This window comes from Oncorhynchus masou, chromosome 9 (assembly GCF_036934945.1).
Source record: "Oncorhynchus masou masou isolate Uvic2021 chromosome 9, UVic_Omas_1.1, whole genome shotgun sequence".
NCBI classification, from domain to species: domain Eukaryota; kingdom Metazoa; phylum Chordata; class Actinopteri; order Salmoniformes; family Salmonidae; genus Oncorhynchus; species Oncorhynchus masou.
Window position 1 is genome coordinate 87,736,316 of NC_088220.1, and position 19,165 is coordinate 87,755,480.

General features: G+C 44.5%; 1 protein-coding gene across 1 annotated transcript in view; it reads right to left on the reverse strand.

The window, feature by feature from the left end:
- The window catches only part of st14a (ST14 transmembrane serine protease matriptase a), a 92,585-nt gene that overhangs the window by 27,249 nt on the left and 46,171 nt on the right, over positions 1 to 19,165 (reverse strand). Inside the window, exons 4-8 of the mRNA XM_064972759.1 lie at positions 13,282 to 13,352; positions 10,945 to 11,153; positions 8,644 to 8,878; positions 7,295 to 7,437; positions 5,068 to 5,171 (exon numbers count right to left, since the gene is read on the reverse strand). Coding sequence (XP_064828831.1) covers positions 5,068 to 5,171; positions 7,295 to 7,437; positions 8,644 to 8,878; positions 10,945 to 11,153; positions 13,282 to 13,352 — 762 coding nt within the window. The remainder of the gene's footprint in view (positions 1 to 5,067; positions 5,172 to 7,294; positions 7,438 to 8,643; positions 8,879 to 10,944; positions 11,154 to 13,281; positions 13,353 to 19,165) is intronic.

Below are 19,165 nucleotides of genomic sequence, written 5' to 3' on the forward strand. Positions count from 1 at the left end.
CAGTACAGTATAAAACACTTCACTGTGTTGTAACCCAGTACAGTATAAAACACTTCACTGTGTTGTAACCCCAGTATAAAACACTTCACTGTGTTGTAACCCCAGTATAAAACACTTCACTGTGTTGTAACCCCAGTATAAAACACTTCACTATGCTGTAACCCCAGTATAAAACACTTCACTGTGTTGTAACCCCAGTATAAAACACTTCACTGTGTTGTAACCCCAGTATAAAACACTTCACTATGTTGTAACCCCAGTATAAAACACTTCACTATGTTGTAACCCCAGTATAAAACACTTCACTATGTTGTAACCCCAGTACAGTATAAAACACTTCACTATGTTGTAACCCCAGTATAAAACACTTCACTATGTTGTAACCCCAGTATAAAACACTTCACTATGTTGTAACCCCAGTACAGTATAAAACACTTCACTATGTTGTAACCCCAGTATAAAACACTTCACTATGTTGTAACCCCAGTATAAAACACTTCACTATGTTGTAACCCCAGTATAAAACACTTCACTATGTTGTATCCCCAGTATAAAACACTTCACTATGTTGTAACCCCAGTATAAAACACTTCACTATGTTGTAACCCCAGTATAAAACACTTCACTATGTTGTAACCCCAGTATAAAACACTTCACTATGTTGTAACCCCAGTATAAAACACTTCACTATGTTGTAACCCCAGTACAGTATAAAACACTTCACTATGTTGTAACCCCAGTATAAAACACTTCACTATGTTGTATCCCCAGTATAAAACACTTCACTGTGTTGTAACCCCAGTACAGTATAAAACACTTCACTGTGTTGTAACCCCAGTATAAAACACTTCACTGTGTTGTAACCCCAGTATAAAACACTTCACTATGTTGTAACCCCAGTATAAAACACTTCACTGTGTTGTAACCCAGTACAGTATAAAACACTTCACTGTGTTGTAACCCCAGTATAAAACACTTCACTATGTTGTAACCCCAGTATAAAACACTTCACTGTGCTGTAACCCCAGTATAAAACACTTCACTGTGCTGTAACCCCAGTATAAAACACTTCACTGTGTTGTAACCCCAGTATAAAACACTTCACTGTGTTGTAACCCCAGTATAAAACACTTCACTATGTTGTAACCCCAGTACAGTATAAAACACTTCACTATGTTGTAACCCCAGTACAGTATAAAACACTTCACTATGTTGTAACCCCAGTATAAAACACTTCACTATGTTGTAACCCCAGTATAAAACACTTCACTATGTTGTAACCCCAGTATAAAACACTTCACTATGTTGTAACCCCAGTATAAAACACTTCACTATGTTGTAACCCCAGTATAAAACACTTCACTATGTTGTAACCCCAGTATAAAACACTTCACTATGTTGTAACCCCAGTATAAAACACTTCACTATGTTGTATCCCCAGTATAAAACACTTCACTATGTTGTAACCCCAGTATAAAACACTTCACTATGTTGTATCCCCAGTACAGTATAAAACACTTCACTGTGTTGTAACCCCAGTATAAAACACTTCACTATGTTGTAACCCCAGTATAAAACACTTCACTATGTTGTATCCCCAGTACAGTATAAAACACTTCACTATGTTGTAACCCCAGTATAAAACACTTCACTATGTTGTAACCCCAGTACAGTATAAAACACTTCACTATGTTGTAACCCCAGTATAAAACACTTCACTATGTTGTATCCCCAGTATAAAACACTTCACTGTGTTGTAACCCCAGTACAGTATAAAACACTTCACTGTGTTGTAACCCCAGTATAAAACACTTCACTATGTTGTAACCCCAGTATAAAACACTTCACTGTGTTGTAACCCAGTACAGTATAAAACACTTCACTGTGTTGTAACCCCAGTATAAAACACTTCACTGTGTTGTAACCCCAGTATAAAACACTTCACTGTGTTGTAACCCCAGTATAAAACACTTCACTGTGTTGTAACCCCAGTATAAAACACTTCACTGTGTTGTAACCCCAGTATAAAACACTTCACTGTGTTGTAACCCCAGTATAAAACACTTCACTGTGTTGTAACCCCAGTATAAAACACTTCACTGTGTTGTAACCCCAGTATAAAACACTTCACTGTGTTGTAACCCCAGTATAAAACACTTCACTGTGTTGTAACCCCAGTATAAAACACTTCACTGTGTTGTAACCCCAGTATAAAACACTTCACTGTGTTGTAACCCCAGTATAAAACACTTCACTATGTTGTAACCCCAGTATAAAACACTTCACTATGTTGTAACCCCAGTACAGTATAAAACACTTCACTATGTTGTAACCCCAGTACAGTATAAAACACTTCACTATGTTGTAACCCCAGTATAAAACACTTCACTATGTTGTAACCCCAGTATAAAACACTTCACTATGTTGTATCCCCAGTATAAAACACTTCACTATGTTGTAACCCCAGTATAAAACACTTCACTATGTTGTATCCCCAGTACAGTATAAAACACTTCACTGTGTTGTAACCCCAGTATAAAACACTTCACTATGTTGTAACCCCAGTATAAAACACTTCACTATGTTGTATCCCCAGTACAGTATAAAACACTTCACTATGTTGTAACCCCAGTATAAAACACTTCACTATGTTGTAACCCCAGTACAGTATAAAACACTTCACTATGTTGTAACCCCAGTATAAAACACTTCACTATGTTGTATCCCCAGTATAAAACACTTCACTGTGTTGTAACCCCAGTATAAAACACTTCACTGTGTTGTAACCCAGTACAGTATAAAACACTTCACTGTGTTGTAACCCCAGTATAAAACACTTCACTGTGTTGTAACCCCAGTATAAAACACTTCACTGTGTTGTAACCCCAGTATAAAACACTTCACTGTGTTGTAACCCCAGTATAAAACACTTCACTGTGTTGTAACCCCAGTATAAAACACTTCACTGTGTTGTAACCCCAGTATAAAACACTTCACTGTGTTGTAACCCCAGTATAAAACACTTCACTGTGTTGTAACCCCAGTATAAAACACTTCACTGTGTTGTAACCCCAGTATAAAACACTTCACTGTGTTGTAACCCCAGTATAAAACACTTCACTATGTTGTAACCCCAGTATAAAACACTTCACTATGTTGTAACCCCAGTACAGTATAAAACACTTCACTATGTTGTAACCCCAGTACAGTATAAAACACTTCACTATGTTGTAACCCCAGTATAAAACACTTCACTATGTTGTAACCCCAGTATAAAACACTTCACTATGTTGTAACCCCAGTATAAAACACTTCACTATGTTGTAACCCCAGTATAAAACACTTCACTATGTTGTATCCCCAGTATAAAACACTTCACTATGTTGTAACCCCAGTATAAAACACTTCACTATGTTGTAACCCCAGTATAAAACACTTCACTATGTTGTAACCCAGTACAGTATAAAACACTTCACTATGTTGTAACCCCAGTATAAAACACTTCACTATGTTGTAACCCCAGTATAAAACACTTCACTATGTTGTAACCCCAGTATAAAACACTTCACTATGTTGTAACCCCAGTATAAAACACTTCACTGTGTTGTAACCCCAGTATAAAACACTTCACTGTGTTGTAACCCCAGTATAAAACACTTCACTATGTTGTAACCCCAGTATAAAACACTTCACTATGTTGTAACCCCAGTATAAAACACTTCACTATGTTGTATCCCCAGTACAGTATAAAACACTTCACTATGTTGTAACCCCAGTATAAAACACTTCACTGTGTTGTAACCCCAGTATAAAACACTTCACTGTGTTGTAACCCCAGTATAAAACACTTCACTATGTTGTAACCCCAGTATAAAACACTTCACTATGTTGTAACCCCAGTATAAAACACTTCACTATGTTGTAACCCCAGTATAAAACACTTCACTATGTTGTAACCCCAGTATAAAACACTTCACTATGTTGTAACCCCAGTATAAAACACTTCACTATGTTGTATCCCCAGTATAAAACACTTCACTGTGTTGTAACCCCAGTACAGTATAAAACACTTCACTGTGTTGTAACCCCAGTATAAAACACTTCACTATGTTGTAACCCCAGTATAAAACACTTCACTATGTTGTAACCCAGTACAGTATAAAACACTTCACTATGTTGTAACCCCAGTATAAAACACTTCACTATGTTGTAACCCCAGTATAAAACACTTCACTATGTTGTAACCCCAGTATAAAACACTTCACTATGTTGTAACCCCAGTATAAAACACTTCACTATGTTGTAACCCCAGTACAGTATAAAACACTTCACTATGTTGTAACCCCAGTATAAAACACTTCACTATGTTGTAACCCCAGTATAAAACACTTCACTATGTTGTAACCCCAGTACAGTATAAAACACTTCACTATGTTGTAACCCCAGTATAAAACACTTCACTGTGTTGTAACCCCAGTATAAAACACTTCACTATGTTGTAACCCCAGTACAGTATAAAACACTTCACTATGTTGTAACCCCAGTATAAAACACTTCACTATGTTGTAACCCCAGTACAGTATAAAACACTTCACTGTGTTGTAACCCCAGTATAAAACACTTCACTATGTTGTAACCCCAGTATAAAACACTTCACTGTGTTGTAACCCCAGTATAAAACACTTCACTATGTTGTAACCCCAGTATAAAACACTTCACTGTGTTGTAACCCCAGTATAAAACACTTCACTGTGTTGTAACCCAGTACAGTATAAAACACTTCACTATGTTGTAACCCCAGTATAAAACACTTCACTATGTTGTATCCCCAGTATAAAACACTTCACTATGTTGTAACCCCAGTATAAAACACTTCACTATGTTGTAACCCCAGTATAAAACACTTCACTATGTTGTAACCCCAGTATAAAACACTTCACTATGTTGTAACCCCAGTATAAAACACTTCACTGTGTTGTAACCCCAGTATAAAACACTTCACTATGTTGTAACCCCAGTATAAAACACTTCACTATGTTGTAACCCCAGTATAAAACACTTCCTCACCTGTATATCCCATTCACATTTGGTGTTGGGAGCATAGTAGTTGGGGTAGTTTGGGGATGTGAAAAGCCCAGTCTCTCCTGATAGCTGGCCACCACATGCCAGCTCTAAAAACAACAACAACAAAAATCACAGATGATCACAACAGACAAATCAAACATGTTTAAATAGTAGATAAGGGCCAGACGATTCCTCACTATGTGACTTAACCAGGAAAAACCTCTAGCAGTAGGTGAGTAGTAGTAGTAGTAGGTTAGTAGTAGTAGGTTAGTAGTAGTAGTACTGTAATGGCAGTAGTAGGTTAGTAGTAGTAGTAGTAGTAGTAGTAGGAGGTTAGTAATGGAAGTAGGTTAGTAGTAAGTTAGTAGTAGTAGGTTAGTAGGAGTAGTAGGTTAGTAATGGAAGTAGGTTAGTAGTAGGTTAGTGGAAGTAGGTTAGTAGTAGTAGGTTAGTAGGAGTAGTAGGTTAGTAATGGAAGTAGGTTAGTAGTAGTAGGAGGTTAGTAATGGAAGTAGGTTAGTAGTAGATTAGTAGCAGCAGTAGTATGTTAGTAGCAGTAGTAGTAGGTTAGTAATGGAAGTAGGTTAGTAGTAGTTGGAGGTTAGTAATGGAAGTAGGTTAGTAGTAGGTTAGTAGTAGTAGTAGGAGGTTAGTAATGGAAGTAGGTTAGTAGTAGGTTAGTAGTAGTAGGTTAGTAGTAGTAGTAGGTTAGTAATGGAAGTAGGTTAGTAGTAGTAGTAGTAGTAGTAGGTCAGTAGTAGTAGTAGTAGGTTAGTAGTAGTAGTAGTAGTAGGTTAATAGTAGTAGTAGTAGTAGTAGTAGTAGGTTAGTAGTAGTAGGTTAGTGGTAGGTTAGTAGTAGTAGTAGTAGGTTAATAGTAGTAGGTTAGCAGTAGTAGGAGTAGTAGGTTAGTAGTAGTAGTAGTAGTAGGTTAGTAGTAGTAGTAGTAGTAGGTTAGTAGTAGTAGTAGTAGTAGTAGGTTAGTAGTAGTAGTAGTAGTAGGTTAGTAGTAGTAGTAGGTTAGTAGTAGTAGTAGTAGTAGGTTAGTAGTAGTAGTAGGTTAGTAGTAGTAGTAGTAGTAGTAGTAGTAGGTTAGTAATGGAAGTAGGTTAGTAGTAGGTTAGTAGTAGTAGGTTAGTAGCAGTAGGTTGGTAATGGAAGTAGGTTAGTAGTAGATTAGTAGTAGGTTAGTAGCAGCAGTAGTAGGTTAGTAATGGAAGTAGGTTAGTAGTAGGAGGTTAGTAGCAGTAGTAGTAGGTTGGTAATGGAAGTAGGTTAGTAGTAGATTAGTAGTAGGTTAGTAGCAGTAGTAGTAGGTTAGCAATGGATGTAGGTTAGTAGTAGTAGGAGGTTAGTAATGGAAGTAGGTTAGTAGTAGTAGTAGTAGTAGTAGGTTAGTAGTAGGATAGTAGTAGTAGTAGGTTAGTAGTAGGAGGTTAGTAATGAAAGTAGGTTAGTAGTAGGTTAGTAGTAGGTTAGTAGTAGTAGTAGATTAGTAGTAGTAGTAGTAGTAGGTTAGTAATGGAAGTAGGTTAGTAATGGAAGTAGGTCAGTTGTAGGTTAGTAGTAATAGTAGTAGTAGGTTAGTAATGGAAGTAGGTTAGTAGTAGGTTAGTAGTAGGTTTGTAGTAGTTGGAGTAGTAGGTTAGTAGCAGTAGTAGTAGGCTAGTAGTAAGTTTGTAGTAGGTTAGTAGTAGGAGTAGTAGGTTAGTAGCAGTAGTAGTAGGTTAGTAGTAGGAGTCGTAGGTTAGTAGCAGTAGCTGTAGGTTAGTAGTAGTAGTAGGTTAGTAATGGAAGTAGGTTAGTAGTAGGTTAGTAGTAGTTGGTTAGTAATGGAAGTAGGTTAGTATAAGTAGTAGGAGTAGAAGTAGGTTAGTAATGGAAGTAGGTTAGTAGTAGTAGGTTAGTAATGGAAGTAGGTTAGTTGTAAGTTAGTAGTAGTAGGTTAGTAATGGAAGTAGGTTAGTAGTAGGTTAGTAGTAGTAGGTTAGTAATGGTAGTAGGTTAGTAGTAGTAGGTGAGTAGTAGTAGGTTAGTAGCAGTCGTAGTAGGTTAGTAGTAGGTTAGTAGTAGTAGTAGGTTAGTAGTAGGTTAGTAGTAGTAGTAGGTTAGTAGTAGTAGTAGGTTAGTAGTAGTAGTAGGTTAGTAGCAGTCGTAGTAGGTTAGTAGTAGGTTAGTAGTAGTAGTAGGTTAGTAGTAGTAGGAGTAGTAGTAGACAGTGTTATAGTACCTTTGCTGTTCCGGGGGATCTGAGAGATGTGCGCTCTGAGTCCTGGGTAGTTATTTTCGTTGTTAGTTACCAAGGTTACCAGCATCACGTTTCGGGAGGACTGGAAGGTCAGGGGGGAGCTGGGAGAGTGGTAGCCACAAATCCTGACAGAGATGTTTATATTATAAACAAGGGAGAGTAGTACACACAAATCCTGACGGAGAGAAGAATCTTAAAATAAAATGGGATGACTTGCAATTGTTGACATGAGCATTAATCAAATGCACTGAGTTATGAAGTCCTTATTCAGGTACACTACAAGCAAATATTCCTGTGTTGATGCTCGACTCAGAGGCCCTGGACCTTTCTCATGATTTGTTGCTATGCCTTCAAAACCTTTTCCTGTGTAATGCTACATCTGACCACCAGAGGGCCAGAACACTGGGCTCGGGAGAGGCTTACTTTTCACACACACAACCTTTGGAATTTATCTAAACTCATCCAACTGAAGAGAAGTGCTCAGGGACTGTATTTGTCTAAATAAAAGAAACTAGTCATTATGTGGTATCAGAAGAAAAAGGTCCAACTCATTTCACAGAACGCAGACCAGTTACACATCTATCAGTGGTCATCATGACAACAGGCTGTCACGGGGCAGGTGCCTTGACAACAGACCGTCACGGGGCAGGTGCCTTGACAACAGACCGTCACGGGGCAGGTGCCTTGACAACAGACCGTCACGGGGCAGGTGCCTTGACAACAGACCGTCACGGGGCAGGTGCCCTGACAACAGACCGTCACGGGGCAGGTGCCTTGACAACAGACCGTCACGGGGCAGGTGCCCTGACAACAGACCGTCACGGGGCAGGTGCCCTGACAACAGACCGTCACGGGCAGGTGCCCTGACAACAGACCGTCACGGGGCAGGTGCCCTGACAACAGACCGTCACGGGGCAGGTGCCTTGACAACAGACTGTCACGGGGCAGGTGCCCTGACAACAGACTGTCACGGGGCAGGTGCCCTGACAACAGACTGTCACGGGGCAGGTGCCTTGACAACAGACTGTCACGGGGCAGGTGCCCTGACAACAGACCGTCACGGCAGGTGCCCTGACAACAGACCGTCACGGCAGGTGCCCTGACAACAGACCGTCACGGCAGGTGCCCTGACAACAGACCGTCACGGCAGGTGCCCTGACAACAGACCGTCACGGCAGGTGCCCTGACAACAGACTGTCACGGCAGGTGCCCTGACAACAGACCGTCACGGCAGGTGCCCTGACAACAGACCGTTATAGCAGGTCTCCTAACCCAAGGCTGTTAGATGGAGTAAGTCCCCTGTACAAAGTGCAGACAGACATCAGACTCACTCTTCCATGGCGTGGCTCTCGATGGCCACCAGGGAGTCGTAGACCTTAACAAAGTCGTTACGACAGTCCTCCTCTAGGTTGAAGGTATCAAAGTCCAGTTTGAGCACGTGACCAGGGTCGGCTCTCAGCTGCCATTGGATGAAGGTGTTGGGCGGGTACGGAGTATTGGGGAAACCAGGTGACATGATTGGAACAATCGTATTCGCTCTGGTGTGTTCTGAGTACCTGTAGTATTCTGAGGAGACATTGACACTCAGAACATGTCCTAAATGGTGCCCTAGTACCTATATAGTGCACTATTTTGGGCCAGAGCCACACATGGTTCTGGCCAAATGTACTACATAGGGAATAGGGTGCCATTTCAGATTTGTCCTTATTCACATGTTAGGAGGAAGTATGTGGACACCTGCTCAACAAACATCTCATTCCAAAATCACAGGCATAAATATGGAGTTGGTCCCCCCCCTTTGCTGCTATAACAGCCTCCACTCTTCTGGGAAGGCTTTCCACTAGATGTTGGAACATTGCTGCTATAACAGCCTCCACTCTTCTGGGAAGGCTTTCCACTAGATGTAGGAACATTGCTGCTATAACAGCCTCCACTCTTCTGGGAAGGCTTTCCACTAGATGTTGGAACATTGCTGCTATAACAGCCTCCACTCTTCTGGGAAGGCTTTCCACTAGATGTAGGAACATTGCTGCTATAACAGCCTCCACTCTTCTGGGAAGGCTTTCCACTAGATGTAGGAACATTGCTGCTATAACAGCCTCCACTCTTCTGGGAAGGCTTTCCACTAGATGTAGGAACATTGCTGCTATAACAGCCTCCACTCTTCTGGGAAGGCTTTCCACTAGATGTTGGAACATTGCTGCTATAACAGCCTCCACTCTTCTGGGAAGGCTTTCCACTAGATGTAGGAACATTGCTGCTATAACAGCCTCCACTCTTCTGGGAAGGCTTTCCACTAGATGTTGGAACATTGCTGCTATAACAGCCTCCACTATTCTGGGAAGTCTTTCCACTAGATGTAGGAACATTGCTGCTACAACAGCCTCCACTCTTCTGGGAAGGCTTTCCACTAGATGTAGGAACATTGCTGCTACAACAGCCTCCACTCTTCTGGGAAGGCTTTCCACTAGATGTTGGAACATTGCTGCTATAACAGCCTCCACTCTTCTGGGAAGGCTTTCCACTAGATGTTGGAACATTGCTGCTATAACAGCCTCCACTCTTCTGGGAAGGCTTTCCACTAGATGTTGGAACATTGCTGCTATAACAGCCTCCACTCGTCTGGGAAGGCTTTCCACTAGATGTTGGAACATTGCTGCTATAACAGCCTCCACTCTTCAGGGAAGGCTTTCCACTAGATGTTGGAACATTGCTGCTATAACAGCCTCCACTCTTCTGGGAAGGCTTTCCACTAGATGTTGGAACATTGCTGCTATAACAGCCTCCACTCTTCTGGGAAGGCTTTCCACTAGCTCTTCCACACCGATCTCGACAAACCATTTCTGTATGGACCTCACTTTGTGCACGGGGGTATTGTCATGCTGAAACAGGAAAGGGCCTTCCCCAAACTGTTGCCACAAAGATGGAAGCACAGAATAGTCTAGAATGTCATTGTATACTATAGTGTTAAGGCTTCTCTTCACTGGATCTAAGGAGCCCGAACCATGAAAAACAGTCCCAGAACATTATTCCTCCTCCACCAAACTTTACAGTGGGCACTGTGCATTGGGGCAGGTAGTGTTCTCCTGGCATCCGCCAAACCCAGATTTATCCGTCGGACTGCCTTGATGGTGAAGCGTGATTCATCACACCAGAGAACGCGTTTCCACTCCTAGAATATTTCCACTTCACAATAACAGGTTAGTAGTAGTACAGTTGACCGGGGCAGTTCTAGCAGGGCAGAAATTTGACAAACTGACTTGTTGGAAAGGTGGCATCCTATGACAGTGTCACGTTAAAAAAGAAATTAAAAAAAAGTCACTGAGCTTTTGAGTAAAGGCCATTCTGCTGCCAATGTTTGTCTATGGAGATTGCATGGTGGTGTAACTGATTCTATACACCCGTCAGCAACGGTCGGGGCTGAAATAGTAAAATCCCCTCATTTGAAGAGGTGTCCACATACTTTTGTATATATAGTGTCATTCACAAGGAAGCAGTAAGATACTTAGACATTTTAGACATTGAGCCACATAATTCCTCATCCGAACTTTCAGCGCATTCACTGAGGGAATTCTCTACTCAAACTGATATCAGCTCAGGTGCAAGCAGAACAAGAACAGAGCAGAACTCACCACTGAAGGACTCTGAGAACATTCTAGAGTCCAGAGCAGAGTTCATGACATCCTCAAACAACAGATCGTTGCCAGGCCTGCTGTTCGTCAAGCCCCTCTGCACCTTATCCACTACCGTGTCCATGGAGGACATGGCCTTGTCCACAGCTGCTTCCTGACCACGTGGTACTTCAAACTCTGACAGGTAGTAGGCTATCACACTGCCTTCGCTGTAACACACACACATACATACAACCAACATTATTCAAGGGTTTCGTTCTAATATCTACAGTTGAATAAGTTAGAATGTCCAACACCTTGCTTCACGACACCATTAGCTACAATGACCGCAACCAAATGCTTCCTGTAGTTGTTGATCAGCCACTCACATCGCTGTGGATGAATATTGGCCCACTCTTCCACGGAGAACGACTTTAACTCAGCGGTGACATTTCTGTGTTTTCAAGTATAAACTGCTTGTGTCAAGTCCTGCCACATCATCTCAATGTGGATTAGGTCTGGACTTGGGACTAGGCCGTATGCCAATTTGTTGCTTTTTAGCCTTTTTCATGTAGACTTCATTGTGTGTTTAGCATCATTGTCTTGCTGCATGACCCAGCTGTGCTTCAGCTCACAGACAGATGGCCTGACATTCTCCTGTAGAATTATCTGATACAGAGCAGAATTCATGGTTCCTTCTAATAAGGCAAGTCGTCCAGGTCCTGAGGCAGCAACCCTACCACCACCACCACCACCATGCTTGACCTTTGGTATAAGGTTCTTACTGTGGAACAGCTGTGTTCTGTTTTCACCAGACATAATGGGACGGTAAGAAGGTAAATCATGGCGTTATGGTTCAACAAGGTATATCACCGGCGGTGTGGTTCCACAAGGTAACAAGGTAAACACCGGCCGTATGGTTCCACAAGGTAAACACCGGCAGTATGGTTCCACAAGGTAACAAGGTAAACACCGGCAGTATGGTTCCACAAGGTTACAAGGTAAACACCGGCAGTATGGTTCCACAAGGTAAACACCGGCAGTATGGTTCCACAAGGTAACAAGGTAAACACCGGCAGTATGGTTCCACAAGGTAACAAGGTAAACACCGGCAGTATGGTTCCACAAGGTAAACACCGGCAGTGTGGTTCCACAAGGTAAACACCGGCCGTATGGGTCCACAAGATAAACACCGGCAGTATGGTTCCACAAGGTAAACACCGGCAGTATGGTTCCACAAGGTAAACACCGGCAGTATGGTTCCACAAGGTAACAAGGTAAACACCGGCAGTATGGTTCCACAAGGTAACAAGGTAAACACCGGCAGTATGGTTCCACAAGGTAAACACCGGCAGTATGGTTCCACAAGGTAACAAGGTAAACACCGGCAGTATGGTTCCACAAGGTAAACACCGGCAGTATGGTTCCACAAGGTAAACACCGGCAGTATGGTTCCACAAGGTAACAAGGTAAACACCGGCAGTATGGTTCCACAAGGTAACAAGGTAAACACCGGCAGTATGGTTCCACAAGGTAACAAGGTAAACACCGGCAGTGTGGTTCCACAAGGTAAACACCGGCAGTATGGTTCCACAAGGTAACAAGGTAAACACCGGCAGTGTGGTTCCACAAGGTAACAAGGTAAACACCGGCAGTATGGTTCCACAAGGTAAACACCGGCAGTATGGTTCCACAAGGTAACAAGGTAAACACCGGCAGTATGGTTCCACAAGGTAACAAGGTAAACACCGGCAGTATGGTTCCACAAGGTAACAAGGTAAACACCGGCAGTGTGGTTCCACAAGGTAACAAGGCAAACACCGGCAGTATGGTTCTACAAGGTAACAAGGTAAACACCGGCAGTATGGTTCCACAAGGTAACAAGGTAAACACCGGCAGTGTGGTTCCACAAGGTAACAAGGTAAACACCGGCAGTATGGTTCCACAAGGTAACAAGGTAAACACCGGCAGTATGGTTCCACAAGGTAAACACCGGCAGTGTGGTTCCACAAGCTAACAAGGTAAACACCGGCAGTGTGGTTCCACAAGGTAACAAGGTAAACACCGGCAGTATGGTTCCACAAGGTAACAAGGTAAACACCGGCAGTATGGTTCCACAAGGTAAACACCGGCAGTGTGGTTCCACAAGGTAACAAGGTAAACACCAGCAGTGTGGTTCCACAAGGTAAATAACAGAACAATGTTGAAACTTGAAAGGAGAACATCCAAGGTGTCGTACATATCGGCTCTGTTAGGGATTTAAAACAGAAACTACATGGGGATTATCAAACAGGCACGCAATGGTGGAAAGATCATGTAGATCATCAGCCTGCGATCACACTCATTCAGTTAGTGTACCTGAAGGCTTGTACGCTGGAGCCAACATAGTACTTGGCCAGCTGGGGCATCTTGTGGTAGAGTGTTCTCAGCTGAAAAAACAAAAACAAAAACACAGGAATTAAATTCACTGAAATTATCATTACATTTCTTTCATTTAGAATGATCGGGTGTGAATCTGGTTGCCCAACTCATTTTCCTCAGAAACAAATGATTGTTTGATTTATTGAGTGACTTATTTGAAGTGTACTTATCGGTATCAAAAGCAGTGCACTGTAAAAGGGAATAGTGTGCACTTGGGACTCAGCATCCCAAATCAAAAGCAGTGCGCACTTGGGACTCAGGGAGAAAGAAGAGCCGCGTCTGAATACCCAGAATGCTGGTGTTCTAAATCGTAGGCATTTTGGGTATGAAAAAAATAAAGTTTTATAGTATGTGAAATAAAAATACAAATGTAGTATGCTTTATGAGCCAGGATGTCATACTCATTTTGGCTCTTCATTCAGTAGAATTAGAATTATGTTATAAATATATAGAATTATATTACCATACTGTTGAGGAGGAGAAAGGTCTTTCCAGATGTATGTGTGTTTGATAATCAGCTGTTAATGTGATAAGGGGCCTCGCTGTACCCAAATGAACAAATGTTGGGAATCAATGCTATTGCACATTAGATTACGTATCCTCAGTAGGAGGAGCCTAGGTTATTGCCATCCTCAGTAGGAGGAGCCTAGGTTATTGCCATCCTCAGTAGGAGGAGCCTAGGTTATTGCCATCCTCAGTAGGAGGAGCCTAGGTTATTGCCATCCTCAGTAGGAGGAGCATAGGATATTGCCATCCTCAGTAGGAGGAGCCTACGTGGTTGCCATCCTTAGTAGGAGGAGCATAGGTTATTGCCATCCTCAGTAGGAGGAGCATAGGTTATTGCCATCCTCAGTAGGAGGAGCCTAGGTTATTGCCATCCTCAGTAGGAGGAGCATAGGTTATTGCCATTCTCAGTAGGAGGAGCCTACGTGGTTGCCATCCTTAGTAGGAGGAGCATAGGTTATTGCCATCCTCAGTAGGAGGAGCATAGGTTATTGCCATCCTCAGTAGGAGGAGCCTAGGTTATTGCCATCCTCAGTAGGAGGAGCCTAGGTTATTGCCATCCTCAGTAGGAGGAGCCTAGGTGGTTGCCATCCTCAGTAGGAGGAGCCTACGTGGTTGCCAACCTCACTAGGAGGAGCCTACGTGGTTGCCATCCTCACTAGGAGGAGCCTACATGGTTGCCATCCTCACTAGGAGGAGCCTACATGGTTGCCATCCTCACTAGGAGGAGCCTACATGGTTGCCATCCTCACTAGGAGGAGCCTACATGGTTGCCATCCTCACTAGGAGGAGCCTACATGGTTGCCATCCTCACTAGGAGGAGCCTACATGGTTGCCATCCTCACTAGGAGGAGCCTACATGGTTGCCATCCTCACTAGGAGGAGCCTACATGGTTGCCATCCTCACTAGGAGGAGCCTACATGGTTGCCATCCTCACTAGGAGGAGCCTACGTGGTTGCCATCCTCACTAGGAGGAGCCTACATGGTTGCCATCCTCACTAGGAGGAGCCTACATGGTTGCCATCCTCACTAGGAGGAGCCTACATGGTTGCCATCCTCAGTAGGAGGAGCCTACGTGGTTGCCATCCTCAGTAGGAGGAGCCTATGTGGTTGCCATCCTCAGTAGGAGGAGCCAACTCCAGTTCTCAGGGGCCTGGTTGTGACCTGCCGCCCTCCTATAATCAACTAATCATGGTTTTCAGTTAAGAATGGAACTACAGTAGCTTAAGGTGTGTTAGCTATAGGGCTGGGGGAAAGGTGTGTTAGCTATAGGGCTGGGGAAAGGTGTGTTAGCTATAGGGAAAGGTGTGTTAGCTATAGGGCTGGGGGAAAGGTGTGTTAGCTATAGGGCTGGGGGAAAGGTGTGTTAGCTACAGGGCTGGGGGAAAGGTGTGTTAGCTATAGGGCTGGGGGAAAGGTGTGTTAGCTACAGGGCTGGGGGAAAGGTGTGTTAGCTACAGGGCTGGGGAAAAGGTGTGTTAGCTATAGGGAAAGGTGTGTTAGCTATAGGGAAAGGTGTGTTAGCTATAGGGAAAGGTGTGTTAGCTATAGGGAAAGGTGTGTTAGCTATAGGGAAAGGTGTGTTAGCTATAGGGAAAGGTGTGTTAGCTATAGGGAAAGGTGTGTTAGCTATAGGGAAAGGTGTGTTAGCTATAGGCCTGGGGGAAAGGTGTGTTAGCTATAGGCCTGGGGGAAAGGTGTGTTAGCTATAGGGAAAGGTGTGTTAGCTATAGGGCTGGGGGAATGGTGTGTTAGCTATAGGGAAAGGTGTGTTAGCTATAGGGCTGGGGGAAAGGTGTGTTAGCTATAGGGAAAGGTGTGTTAGCTATAGGGCTGGGGAAAGGTGTGTTAGCTATAGGGAAAGGTGTGTTAGCTATAGGCCTGGGGGAAAGGTGTGTTAGCTATAGGCCTGGGGGAAAGGTGTGTTAGCTATAGGCTGGGGGAAAGGTGTGTTAGCTATAGGGCTGGGGGAAAGGTGTGTTAGCTATAGGGAAAGGTGTGTTAGCTATAGGGCTGGGGGAAAGGTGTGTTAGCTATAGGGAAAGGTGTGTTAGCTATAGGGCTGGGGGAAAGGTGTGTTAGCTATAGGGAAAGGTGTGTTAGCTATAGGGCTGGGGAAAGGTGTGTTAGCTATAGGGCTGGGGGAAAGGTGTCTTAGCTATAGGCCTGGGGGAAAGGTGTGTTAGCTACAGGGCTGGGGGAAAGGTGTGTTAGCTATAGGGCTGGGGGAAAGGTGTGTTAGCTATAGGGAAAGGTGTGTTAGCTATAGGGAAAGGTGTGTTAGCTATAGGCCTGGGGGAAAGGTGTGTTAGCTATAGGGAAAGGTGTGTTAGCTATAGGGAAAGGTGTGTTAGCTATAGGGCTGGGGGAAAGGTGTGTTAGCTATAGGGAAAGGTGTGTTAGCTATAGGGCTGGGGGAAAGGTGTGTTAGCTATAGGGAAAGGTGTGTTAGCTATAGGGCTGGGGGAAAGGTGTGTTAGCTATAGGGAAAGGTGTGTTAGCTATAGGGCTGGGGGAAATGTGTGTTAGCTATAGGGATAGGTGTGTTAGCTATAGGGCTGGGGGGGAAAGGTGCGTTAGCTATAGGGATAGGTGTGTTAGCTATAGGGCTGGGGGGGAAAGGTGTGTTAGCTATAGGGAAAGGTGTGTTAGCTATAGGGCTGGGGGAAAGGTGTGTTAGCTATAGGGAAAGGTGTGTTAGCTATAGGGCTGGGGAAAAGGTGTGTTAGCTATAGGCCTGGGGGAAAGGTGTGTTAGCTATAGGGCTGGGGAGGAAAGGTGTGTTAGCTATAGGGAAAGGTGTGTTAGCTATAGGGAAAGGTGTGTTAGCTATAGGGCTGGGGGGGAAAGGTGTGTTAGCTATAGGGCTGGGGAGGAAAGGTGTGTTAGCTATAGGGAAAGGTGTGTTAGCTATAGGGAAAGGTGTGTTAGCTATAGGGAAAGGTGTGTTAGCTATAGGGAAAGGTGTGTTAGCTATAGGCCTGGGGGAAAGGTGTGTTAGCTATAGGCCTGGGGGAAAGGTGTGTTAGCTATAGGCCTGGGGGAAAGGTGTGTTAGCTATAGGCCTGGGGGAAAGGTGTGTTAGCTATAGGGAAAGGTGTGTTAGCTATAGGGCTGGGGGAAAGGTGTGTTAGCTATAGGGAAAGGTGTGTTAGCTATAGGGCTGGGGAAAGGTGTGTTAGCTATAGGGCTGGGGGAAAGGTGTGTTAGCTATAGGCCTGGGGGAAAGGTGTGTTAGCTATAGGGAAAGGTGTGTTAGCTATAGGGCTGGGGGAAAGGTGTGTTAGCTATAGGGAAAGGTGTGTTAGCTATAGGGCAGGGGGAAAGGTGTGTTAGCTATAGGGAAAGGTGTGTTAGCTATAGGGCTGGGGGAAAGGTGTGTTAGCTATAGGGATAGGTGTGTTAGCTATAGGGCTGGGGGGAAAGGTGTGTTAGCTATAGGGCTGGGGAGGAAAGGTGTGTTAGCTATAGGGCTGGGGAGGAAAGGTGTGTTAGCTATAGGGCTGGGGAGGAAAGGTGTGTTAGCTATAGGGCTGGGGAGGAAAGGTGTGTTAGCTATAGGGCTGGGGAGGAAAGGTGTGTTAGCTATAGGGCTGGGGAGGAAAGGTGTGTTAGCTATAGGGCTGGGGAGGAAAGGTGTGTTAGCTATAGGGCTGGGGAGGAAAGGTGTGTTAGCTATAGGGCTGGGGGAAAGGTGTGTTAGCTATAGGGCTGGGGGAAAGGTGTGTTAGCTATAGGCCTGGGGGAAAGGTGTGTTAGCTATAGGCCTGGGGGAAAGGTGTGTTAGCTATAGGGCTGGGGAGGAAAGGTGTGTTAGCTATAGGGAAAGGTGTGTTAGCTATAGGGAAAGGTGTGTTAGCTATAGGGAAAGGTGTGTTAGCTATAGGGAAAGGTGTGTTAGCTATAGGGAAAGGTGTGTTAGCTTTAGGGCTGGGGAGGAAAGGTGTGTTAGCTATAGGCCTGGGGGAAAGGTGTGTTAGCTATAGGGCTGGGGGAAAGGTGTGTTAGCTATAGGGCTGGGGGAAAGGTGTGTTAGCTATAGGGCTGGGGGAAAGATGTGTTAGCTACAGGGCTGGGGGAAAGGTGTGTTAGCTACAGGGCTGGGGGAAAGGTGTGTTAGCTACAGGGCTGGGGGAAAGGTGTGTTAGCTACAGGGCTGGGGGAAAGGTGTGTTAGCTACAGGGCTGGGGGAAAGGTGTGTTAGCTACAGGGCTGGGGGAAAGGTGTGTTAGCTACAGGGCTGGGGGAAAGGTGTGTTAGCTACAGGGCTGGGGGAAAGGTGTGTTAGCTACAGGGCTGGGGGAAAGGTGTGTTAGCTACAGGGCTGGGGGAAAGGTGTGTTAGCTACAGGGCTGGGGGAAAGGTGTGTTAGCTACAGGGCTGGGGGAAAGGTGTGTTAGCTACAGGGCTGGGGGAAAGGTGTGTTAGCTACAGGGCTGGGGGAAAGGTGTGTTAGCTATAGGGAAAGGTGTGTTAGCTATAGGGGTGGGGGGAAAGGTGTGTTAGCTATAGGGAAAGGTGTGTTAGCTATAGGGCTGGGGGGGAAAGGTGTGTTAGCTATAGGGAAAGGTGTGTTAGCTATAGGGCTGGGGGAAAGGTGTGTTAGCAATAGGGAAAGGTGTGTTAGCTACAGGGCTGGGGGAAAGGTGTGTTAGCTACAGGGCTGGGGAAAGGTGTGTTAGCTACAGGGCTGGGGGAAAGGTGTGTTAGCTACAGGGCTGGGGGAAAGGTGTGTTAGCTACAGGGCTGGGGGAAAGGTGTGTTAGCTACAGGGCTGGGGGAAAGGTGTGTTAGCTACAGGGCTGGGGGAAAGGTGTGTTAGCTACAGGGCTGGGGGAAAGGTGTGTTAGCTATAGGGAAAGGTGTGTTAGCTATAGGGCTGGGGGAAAGGTGTGTTAGCTATAGGGCTGGGGGGAAAGGTGCGTTAGCTATAGGGATAGGTGTGTTAGCTATAGGGCTGGGGGGGAAAGGTGCGTTAGCTATAGGGCTGGGGAGGAAAGGTGTGTTAGCTATAGGGAAAGGTGTGTTAGCTATAGGGCTGGGGGGGAAAGGTGTGTTAGCTATAGGGAAAGGTGTGTTAGCTATAGGGCTGGGGGAAAGGTGTGTTAGCAATAGGGAAAGGTGTGTTAGCTACAGGGCTGGGGGAAAGGTGTGTTAGCTACAGGGCTGGGGGAAAGGTGTGTTAGCTACAGGGCTGGGGGAAAGGTGTGTTAGCTACAGGGCTGGGGGAAAGGTGTGTTAGCTACAGGGCTGGGGGAAAGGTGTGTTAGCTATAGGGAAAGGTGTGTTAGCTATAGGGCTGGGGGAAAGGTGTGT